This window comes from Gekko japonicus, unplaced genomic scaffold, assembly GCF_001447785.1.
Source record: "Gekko japonicus isolate JY-2015 unplaced genomic scaffold, Gekko_japonicus_V1.1 scaffold513, whole genome shotgun sequence".
NCBI classification, from domain to species: Eukaryota; Metazoa; Chordata; class Lepidosauria; order Squamata; family Gekkonidae; genus Gekko; species Gekko japonicus.
The window spans coordinates 500,040-511,000 of NW_015171519.1; the positions used below are offsets into that span (position 1 = coordinate 500,040).

Sequence of the window (10,961 nt, forward strand, 5' to 3'; positions counted from 1 at the left end):
ATGCGCCTGATAGGGAAAGTAGTGAGCAGAATAGCCAGCTATGTTTTTTGCTATGGTTTCCATTCCTTGCTGAACTGTATACATTCTTTCCCCTATGTGTTGTTTGTCCTTTGTTTTTGTCAATAAAGTTCAGTGTGTTTTCATACAAATTGGAATGAGTTTACTCGCCAAACCCAGGTAAGTATTTCCAGTGCCATGCCTACCATCTACCAGAAAATTCATTCACCCTCCCTCCCCACCCCTTCTCAGCCTGCTATTGTCACACTCTGGGGCTAAGATTTGCAGGAGCCTCTATGCTTTTGATTTGAAAAGGCTTGATTCCACAGTAGCTGAGTCATAACCCTCGGGACTCTGGCTTTTCTTTCTGCACTGAGAACTTCAGCCCCGCCAGAAAAAAAAAATTGCCCCACAAGCCACAAAATCTTGGCTACGGGCCTGCTGGATGATGATCCAAGCAAACCTGGCTGATGGGATCCCTAGCAATAACCCGTTCTGCTACGACAAGGAGGATACAACCAGTGTTCCCTCTAAGCTGAGTTAGTGTGAGCCAGCTCACATGGTTTTAGCCTCCAGCTCAGAAAAGGATGGCTCCAGAGCAAACTGATTCATGCAGGAGCCAAGGCGCTCACTTGCAACTTTAATGCCAGCCGCTCACAAAGTAGACTTTTTGCTCACAGGAATCCACAGCTTAGAGGGAGCGTTGGATACAACCCACTGTCATCGGAAGCCTCAGAATCAGAATTCAGCCCTTCGACACTGAGAGCTGTTCTATGCACTGTCTGTCCAACTAGTATTTTTTTTATCCCTCCCTTCCGCCAAGGGGCTCCGAATACGCCTCTCCTTCTCCCCTTTTATCCTCACAACAGCCCTGTGAAGTAGGGGAGGCCGAGAGAGAGAGCGAGAACAACTGATCCAAAGTCACCCCGACTGCTTCCCTCCAGAGTAGGGGTTTGAAGCCTCGTCTCCCGGCCACCCTAGACTGACACTCTGCTATTTATTTTAACTGTTTACTTATTTGGAAAATTCTTAAGCCTCCTCTGCTGGAACCCACCCAAGGCGGCTTGCAAAATAAAAATAAATAGAAACAAAAACGTTAAAAGATGTTCAATAAAATCCAGCACGACCTCATAATGGCTTACGAAGAGTGAGGATTCTCAGTTGTACTGGGTGTTTATGGGGAGTTTCTACATCTCAATTTCAAACGCTCCCCGCATGCAGAAAACTAGGACACCAGGGAAAGGGTTACACTACTTGCTGACTACTTGCAGGGAGTTGTTTATATGGAAGCAAGTGTTCAGGAACTGGAGCCCTGGCACCCCTGGAGCCAGTCTGATGTAGTGGTTAAGAGCGGTGGACTCTGATTTGGAGAACCAGGTTTGATTCCCCACTCCTCCACATGAAGCCAGCTGGGTGACTTTGGGTCAGTCACAGTTCTCTCAGAGCTGTTCTCTCAAGAGCTCTCTCAGCCCCACCGACCTTACAGGGTGTCTGTTGTGGGGAGGGGAAGGGAAAGGAGATTGTAAGCCACTCCAAGACTCCTTTGGGTACTGAAGAGCGGGGTATAAAACCAATTCTTTTTCTCCTCTTCTTCTACAGACCACCTCCTTCATGCGTAGAACAGCTTTTAAGGACTATACATTCAGTTATCCCCCCAAAAAAGACTCAATGGGTGATCTTTTTAAGGTTTTGGACTTGGTCCCCTCCGCATGTAAACTAGGTTTCGAAAATGCCTGCAGGCTTAGAATGGCTAAAATGTTACAGATGTTAACCGTGGACATCTACGGCCTGTCAAAACTGGCCTGGGAAAAACAAACAGTTTTGTTTGGTCAAAGTTGGCCTCACAGGTGCTAGCCAATGAGAGCTGAGCACTTCTGCTACTGCAGTTCACACACGGGCTTCTGCGATATGCACAGCAGCAGCAGGTGCCCTTCCAAATGCCGAGCTCTTAAAAACCAGGGGACAACGAGCTTCCAAGCATCTCACCTTGTGGACAAACTGCTCCACCCGTGTCTGCAGCCCCCACACCTCGAACTTGACTGTCACCAGCTTGTAGGAGCACATGATGGGCTGGGTTTGTTCCCGCCAGCCCTCCCTCAGTGGACCGCGGCCCGTCTTCGTTGAGCTGAAGAAGCGGAGATCCTGCCCCCGAGCAAAAACAGGAAAACGGATTGTAGTGCCGGAGGCTGCAAACCACAAAATATCCTTGGGGGAAAAATACTTTGGTCTACGAGCGCCCTCTTGAGGTCAAGAAGGGAACTAGGCTCGCTTGCAGGTGTTTTGGCCATTTCTACACCTCAGTTCTTAACGGAAAACAACAGGCCCGGATAGTCACTGCTTTCCTCAAGGGATCCTGGGAATTGTAGTTTTGTGAAGCCACGACCCACACATCGCATAAACTGAGGCGATAACAGAATTTGTGATTGCATCACAGCAGGTTGTGGGCAGAGCTCAGTGGACCGCGGCCTGTCTTCGTTGAGCTGAAGAAGCGGAGATCCTGCCCCCCGAGCAAAAACAGGAAAATGGATTGTAGTGCCGGAGGCTGCAAACCACAAAATATCCTTGGGGGAAAAATAAGCCCAGGCTCATCTTCCAGACGCACCACAAACAAGCCGCTTCCCGTCGGAGAGGGAGCATTCCTCGTTCTTTCTCTGCAAACAGATCTAAGAATCTAAATCGGGCCCAGTGGTTCATTTACACAAAATGCAACCCTAAATTTACAGAAAGTTCTCTAAGTAGAGTTTCTTGGGTTTCTCTTTTGGCATCGGGCACGTTCATTCCTTGTGACGCTGTATCCTAAACTCTATGGCAGACAGGACCAAACGTCCAATAGGAGAACCTCCACTTTTCCCTCCCCCAACTTAACGTCTGGAGGCATGTTTTGCTTCCGTCTGAAAGACGTATTTTATCGCTTTTAAAAAACTACTTCTCCCCAAAACAGCTCACCCTTCTATGTTTCTGCACTTTTTCGGATACGATATGCACCTTGGTTAGAAGAAGGCAAACCTAGAGCACTGACATACAGAGACGCAACAGGCATCCCGACAGTTCTGCTGTGTCTGCATAATGGGATCAACTGAATGCGCGGAATCACACCCATTACAGAGATGGGGGGGGGGATGACTGAGGCTGTTTGGAAAGAGACCATGACAGAACAGGGACTCATCCAGAGGCACAGTGGGGAGGCTTCTCTGCAGATGGGTGCTTTGGGCTCGCAAAAGCCTTTGAATTATTTCTCATGCTGCTCTAGCAGATCTTTCAGGGTACATGGTATGCTAAGTGCTGCTTGCAGAGGGTAGGTGGGAGTCCGATGCTCCATCCCACAAACAAGAGCCAAAGAAAGATGGCAAAATGGCACAATGGAGCCAACGTCCACACAGGTGAGCTGTGGAGAGACACCTGGGCAGAGAGGTCACCCCTTACACTGCTGCAGGCTGTTACCTCGGGGCTCCGGTAGTAGCGCTCCGGGATTTCGTCAAACGCAATGTCCAGAAACATCACTTCGTGGTCCCCCAAGATTTTGTCACTGTGGAAGATCTGGATGGGAAGAGAGAGAGAGAGGAGGGGGCGGGGACAAAAACAGTAAGGCTAGGAGGCCTGGTCAAGCGATCACATGCTCTGGCTGACTGTGGGTAGCAAAGGCAACTGGATCGGTTTCACCACCAGTCTCCAAGACAAATGCCATCATGCGACCCCCAATACGACAGCAATTACACTACCTACTGATCCACTCCCCAGCCCAATTCAAGGTGTGGGGTTCCGTCCTTTGAAGCCACCACGGGGCATGGGACTAGGGTGTCTGAAGGACTCTCTTCTCCCATGCGTTCCTGCCCGGGAATTAAGGTCACACAGAGGGCTTTCCTGACTGTCCCACCAATCAAAGAAGAGCGTTGGGTGGGTACAGGAAACGGGGCCTTTTCGGTGGTAGCCCCTCGATTCTGGAACAAGCGCCCCAGGGAGGTGTGCCCGACCCCCACCCCATACTTTCAATCTTTGGGAGGCAGCTGAACACGGTTTTATTTAAAGCCCTGTTTAATTAACCTCGTAGGGCCAAGTCCTATGAGGAGAGGTTGAAGGAGCCAGGTATGTTTAGCCTGGAGAGGAGACGACTGAGAGGTGATATGATAGCTGTCTTCAAGTACTTGGAAGAGCTGTCCTATAGAGGATGGGGCGGAGTTGTTTTCTGTTGCCCCAGAAGGTTGGATCAGAACCAACAGGTTGAAATTAAATCAGAAGAGTTTTTGGCTAAACATTGGGAAGAGCTTCCTGACAGTTAAGAGCGGTAAAGAGCGGTTCCTGAGTGGAGCAGGCTTCCTCGGGAGGTGGTGGGCTCTCCTCCTTTGGAGGTTTTGAAGCAGAGGCTAGATGGCCATCTGACAGCCATACTGATTCTGTGAATTTAGGCAGATCGTGAGAGGGAGGGCAGGGAGGGTTGCCTCAGTGCTTAGTTCTCGTGGCCCTTTCTTACACCCCCAGGGAAATGCCGATCGCCACTTTGGGGTCAGGAAGCCATTTTTCTCCAGGCCAGTTTGGCTGGAGATCCTGGAGGGTTTTTTTGTCATCTACTGGGCGTGGAACAGGGGTCATTGGGGGTGTGGGGGGGAGCTATTTGTGAATTCCCTGCATTGTGCAGGGGGTTGGACTAGATGACCCTGGAGATCCCTTCCAACTCTATGATTCTAATTTTCTACCAGTCCTAAATTGCTGTTTTTAAATGGGGGGGGGAGAGGGATTGAAATGCATTTCATCCACATCGTTAGCCGCCTTGAGCTCCATACGGGGAAAAGGTGGCTAACAGATATTTTAAATAAAGAAATGAAATTCTAGGTCGCTCCTATTGTGCCCGTTCAGAGGCTGTTGAACCAGAGGACCGAGGGGTTTCGAGGCCGGGGAAGGGCATCCGCTCCACCACACCCTTGGACCCGACTTACGTTGGCATTGTCTCCGCAATTATCCTCATATTTGGTTTCTATGTAGATGGAAAACTTGGGCAGAAAGGAACACTGCAGAGAAAAAGAGAGAATGTTCCTAAGCGACAGACAATGAGGCAGAGGTGTCAAACTCATTTGTGACGAGGGCCGGATCTGACATAAACGTTACTTTGTCGGGCCGGGCCACGTCTGCCAGAAAATGTAACGCCAGGTACCGGAGATACAAGCTCCGCCCCCAGCCATTCCCTTTCAGGTTTTGACAGCTCTGACCACACACACTTCATTGTGTGCATCTGCACGCCCCCGAACAGTTTCCTGCCTTCCCTCCCTCGCACCAGTCGCTTGCAGGCCAGATAAGAGCCCTGGATGGGCCGGTTCCGGCCCCCACTCCTTATGTTTGACACCCTGATAAGAGGAATGGAGGTTAGCAGCCCCTCCAGAGTCTCCTGTGGGTGTCTATGCATGGGTTCGACCCTATCCGCAGCTCTGTGAATATTCTGAGCCAAAACATATATACGGATGACATTCAGCCCTGGGTGAAACCCCGATTCCTCGCCAAGAAAACTCCAGTTCTGTGACCGGCAATGTAAACTGGGCCAAAAGTACTGAATCTCTCTCCACACTGAGCATTCAAAAGGTTTCTCCCGTGTGGGTTCTTCGATGTGTCTGCAGATGGCTACAGGTACTGAATCTCTCTCCACACTCTGAGCATTCAAAAGGTTTCTCCCCTGTGTGGGTTCTTCGGTGTACTTGAAGACTGCCACTCTGACTGAAATCGCTTTCCGCACTTGGATACTGATTGGAACAGCTAGATTTGAGCCCAGGGGGACCCTTAGAGACCAACAAGATTTATGGGGTGTACGTTTTTGAGAACCAAAAGCTCCATTTGTCCTTGACTCTCCAAAGCTGTTGGGGTTTGTGAGTGTTATCCTTTCAGTCGTGAAAGGGTTAAGCTGAAGCTTCTGTGAGCTGATATGAGCAAGTTTAGCATAGAACCGATAAGGTGACAAGTAGGATCGTCCCACCAAAAGGGGGGGGTCTTATTCTTAATAAGGTGACCCTAAGATTGACTTAGGTTTGCCGGGTCCTACCTGGCTGCCGGGGGGGGGGGCCCCTCACTCTCTCTGGAAGTGACATCATCATGCAGGGCACATGAGGAAAAGCTATATGGTAACCATAGAGTTTTTTTCCTCGTACGATAGAGTGCCCTCCTGCAACATGCCCTGTGCGATGACGTCACCTCTGGGTGAGGTCACCAAAATCTACAACACTGTCCCCAACGTCAGAAGCACGATGATGTCACTTCCGGGTGATGTCATCATGCCAGCGGCGCTGGGAGGGGGCTTCTCAGCCAGCCATCTGGGCCGCAGCAGATTGGGGCCCCCAAAATCGGGGGATCCCCTGGCCCCACCGGGGGAATGAGAACCCTAGATTGACTATTGGCTAATCGATATATTGGAGATAGTTCACGCTATTCTGCACATACGCAAGGGGTGGAGCTTTGAGGGGAAATTTTCATTCCTTTCTTAGGAGAAGAGGGAGGGAGGGAGGAACCAAGAAACGAGATGGAGTAAGATCAGCGCTGGAAAGGTGAGTTTGTTAGACCATTGTTGTTTTGATCCCATGGAACCGTTCCCTAATTATGTAGCAAACTTTTTCTAGGAAGCTAAACACACACGTCTCTGGTGCATTATTCCACTGCGCTTCATTTGGTCTGCTAAATATCCAACAAAAGCTTATAACCTGTAAACCTTGTTGGTCTCCCAAGGTCCTACCAGTGTTCCCTCTAAGCTGAGTTAGTGTGAGCCGGCTCACAGCTTTTTTAGCCTCCGGCTCACACATTTTTGTCTTAGCTCAGGAGGGATGGCTCCAGAGCAGTCTAATTTATACAGTAGCCAAATCACTTGCTCACAACTTTCATGCCAGTAGCTCAGAAAGTAGGATTTTTGCTCACAAGACTCCACAGCTTAGAGGGAACATTGGTACTGGACTTCAGTCTAGGTGTCCGTTATGTATTGAAAACTATGTAAAGCTTGAGTCTGAAACAGGATTGTAAATAGACCAATCAGAGCTGTGCAATGTTCTGCTGGGAAGCACTCTGATTGGACCTCATCTGTAAATAGTTATTGGTTGTTAGCTGACACGTGGGCGTGGCCTCCCAAGCCCGGTCTGTTTAAAAGAGAGCCTGTTGCTCTATGTTTTCATCTCGTTCTGATTTCTTCTGACTTTGTTAATAAAGCTGATTCACTGTTCACTAGCTGTGTTGAGTCTCGTACTTAACAGTGTCCTGAATCCCAGTGCCAATTTCAGGAGAAGTCCATAGCCCCTATGCCCTGTTGCTGGACCTCCAGAGGGACAGGTTGGCCAGTGTATGAGACAGGATGCTGGACTAGATGGGCCACAGGTCTGACCCAGCAGGGCTCGTCTTATGTTCATGCAAGATACCTCTGGAAACCTTGGTCCAACCATCTCTCTGGCTTTCAAGTATGTCTCGGGCTCAGAGAGGAAGACTGGCCCAAGGTCACCAATGAGATGCCTGGAAAGCCAGCATTCGAACCCAGGCCTCCCCAGGCCTAGTGCAACACTCGGAGCCACAACACTGCGCAGAAGTTTCGCAAAGGGGCAGACTCACAACATTTGAATGATCCAAAATGGAAGCAGCGCTGGATCTCGCAAAACTTTCCACAACTCTTTCACAGTGACTTGCTTGCGTTGGTATGTGCGAGCGGGCGGGGCGTAGTAAAAATATCTGAGCCTTTATTTGTCAGAGTTTCCTATAAAACCCCCCAATCCGTTGACGCTGTTTGCTCAAAGGGCGGAGATGGGGAGGGGGGGGTTGCGGGGATCATAAAGCGCTGTCCAAGAAGACCATCTGGGAACAATCCGGTGTGATCTAAACCCAACGGGTGCCGTGACACCAAGCCGAAAAATCCCTAAAAAACATTTTTATTTGTAAATCAGAAAAAGGAGGAGGAGGGGGGTCGGGACGAGAGGTACCTCGGCCCCGGCCAAGTGGGCAAAGGTTGCACGGTTTTAATGAAAGTAGACGCTTTCGAGCTGACGTCAACGCTGTTTTCTGTTTCTCAGATGGAACCACTCGTAAAATTTCATAAGAGGATAAAAAAAAATAAAAAATCCAGGAAGTGGAGAACAAGGAGAGATGACACAATTGATTGCAGACCGCATGCCTCGACTGTGTCAGACTCTCAGCCGCAGGCCGTACAAAACTCTGCCCGCCCCGTCGTCCGCTGGGACCTTTGCCTCCGTGCCACTCATTTGCTAACATTTCATCCCAAATGACTAGAACTTCATGAAGTTGACAGGCGGGTAGATTCAAGACTGACAAAGGAAGAACCTTGGCACTGCAATTAGCTAAATCAACCCGCGGGGGGGGGAGGCCGTCATAGCCCACGGGAGGTAGTCATGGCAACTAATTTAGACGGCTTGGAGAGGGGAACTAGGCCGAGAGCTATAACGCTGGATGGTTTAAAGGTTATGAAATGCTGACCGACAATACTCTCCTAGGACTCGGCCTCTCCATCTCCCCAAGAGGAAATCTCCTGGCACCCTCTGCTGCTCAGGGGGGGGCTTCTCCGGGGTGGGGGGAATGGAGGAGCACCCGAACGGGCAAACGCATCGGGCTACTTACCGTGTACTCTGAGTCGGCACCGAGGCGATTCCAGGAATCCGCAGGGACAGCGAAGAGGAGAAAGACAGGGAGAGAGGTGAGACCGGAAAGCAGGCACCACGAGGGATGCCAATGGATTTCCTGCTATCTGTCCGATACCAGCACCAAACGTTATTTATTTATTAAGGCGGATTTCTAAACCGCCCTCCCCTGTAAAATAGGGGTGGTGTGCGTCAAAGACCGATTTACAGGATTCACAGTTGCTAAGTTTACACTCACAGTTTGAAAACATGAAATCTGTTATTTTATTTATTTATTTTGTTTATTAATCGCCTATCCCCACAGTTGTGGGGCTCTAGGCGATGTAGAGGTAAAGGTGTGCTCGAAAGCCAGTCGAATCCGACTCTAGGGGTGCGGTGCTCATCTCCGTTTCCGAGCCGAAGGGCCGGCGCTGTCCGAAGACGTTTCCGTGGTCATGTGGCCGGCATGACTAAATGCCGAGGCGCACGGAACGCTGTTACCTTCCCACCGAAGCGGTACCTATTTATCTACTTGCAATTTCTTGCTTTCGAACTGCTAGGTTGGCAGGAGCTGGGGCCAGAGGCGGGAGCTCACTCCGTCATGCGGCACTCGGGTCTCGAACTGCCGAACTTCCGGACTGCAGTTCAGCATCTTAACCACTGAGCCACTGCAACCCTTTTACGGGTGATGTACAGAGGTCTAAAAACATGAAACCATAAAACCAACCATACAGTAATTAAAACAAGTGGTGAAAAGTAGGGTGCCGGCCATGATGTTTAACTGTCGCTGTCCTCAACCGAATGCCTGACGCAACCTCTCTGCCTTGCCTGCATCAGATCCCGCAGGGCCCTGAAGTTGTTTGGCCAAGAGTTCTACCAGGTCGGGGCCAGGGCTGAAAAGGCCCTGGTCGAGGACAGACGGATCTCTCTGGGGCCTTCCTTCCCTGCTTCAAGACTTCTTGGAGGCCCCCCCACTGTTGGGAGACAGGCTACTGGATGCCACGGACCTTTGGTCCGATCCAGCAGGGTCTTTCTTTTAGGACAAGAGGGTAATGCCTGATCCCGGGGTTGCGCCAGGGCTTACCTGTGATCGTATACGGGTAATAATTCCAGGCCTTCTCGGTGATGTAGAATATCCGCGGCGTCACTGCCCGCGCCCAGCTGGGAAGCTTGCTGTATGAGGAGAAGAGGGCAGAAACAAATTAAAAAGGCAACCTGGTGGGGCCACGCTAGAGCATCTGCTCCGTATGCAGAAGGTCCCAGGTTCGATCCCTAGCACCTCCAGTTCAAAGGATCAGACAGGAGGTGATGTGGAAGACCTTTCTCTGCCTGAGACCCTGGAGAGCGGCTACCAGTCTGAGTAGACAACACGGACTCAGTAGAAGGCAGCTTCGTGCGTGTTCACGTGAGAGCGCAAAATGGTACGTTGTAAACACTTAATATCGGCACACAGGGCTTTTTTTGTAGAAGAAGCGCAGCAGGAACTCATTAGCATAATAGGCCACACCCAGCAGCAGAAACTCATTAGGTCACACCCCCCATGTTACCAGAAGTGTGCTCATCCAGCCACACCCGCCTTTTGCTTCTTATTCCGTTTACCTTGTTTGTTGTCAAAACCCAGGGCTTTTTTTGTAGCAGGGACTCCTTTGCATGTTAGGCCACACACCCCTAATGTAGCCAATCCTAATGAGTTTCTGCTGTTGGGTGTGGGCTATTATGGCGAATGAGTTCCTGTTGGGCGTGGCCAACTTGGGAGCCAGCCGGAACTCCGCTCCTGTGCGTTCCTGCCCAAAAATAGCCCTGTCGGCACATCAGGTACGTACTTCAAGCAACACACGTTTCAGAGTTGGGTTTCAAAGAACGGCTGCTGTGATTTAACATTTCCGGGGTTCAGATTCGCAGAATCATAGTGTTGGAAGGGGCCATCCAGTCCAGCCCCTGCTCAACGGAGGATCAGCCTAGAGCATCCCTGACAAGGGTTCGTCTGTCCTGCCGCTGCTCAAAGACTGCTATTCAGAACCTAGCCCAAATCCCAGATCAAAACCTGACTCTAGACAAGCCAGTTCGGTGTCGTGGTGAGGAGCGCGGACTCTAATCGGGGAGAACCGGGTTTGATTCCCCACTCCTCCACAGGCAGCTGCTGGTGTGACCTTGGGTCAGTCACAAGTTCTCTCAGAGCTGTTCTCTCGGGAGCAGTCCTCGAAAGAGCTCTCTCAGCCCCGCCTACCTCACAGGGTGTCTGTTGCGGGGAGGGGAAGGGAAAGGGATTGTAAGCCACTGTGAGACTCCTTCAGGTAGTGAAGGGCGGGGTATAAATCCAGCCTCCTCCTCCTCCTCCTCTTCTTGAAGCTTATACAAAAATTCAGGAAATTCTGATTTTTTTTT

General features: G+C 50.5%; 1 protein-coding gene across 1 annotated transcript in view; it reads right to left on the bottom strand.

Annotated features, from left to right (window-relative positions):
• Nucleotides 1-10,961, bottom strand: part of LOC107117313 (cytoplasmic phosphatidylinositol transfer protein 1-like) — a 63,372-nt gene that overhangs the window by 11,360 nt on the left and 41,051 nt on the right. Inside the window, exons 7-11 of the mRNA XM_015419408.1 lie at nt 9,661-9,749; nt 8,578-8,585; nt 4,929-5,000; nt 3,439-3,534; nt 1,984-2,139 (exon numbers count right to left, since the gene is read on the bottom strand). Coding sequence (XP_015274894.1) covers nt 1,984-2,139; nt 3,439-3,534; nt 4,929-5,000; nt 8,578-8,585; nt 9,661-9,749 — 421 coding nt within the window. The remainder of the gene's footprint in view (nt 1-1,983; nt 2,140-3,438; nt 3,535-4,928; nt 5,001-8,577; nt 8,586-9,660; nt 9,750-10,961) is intronic.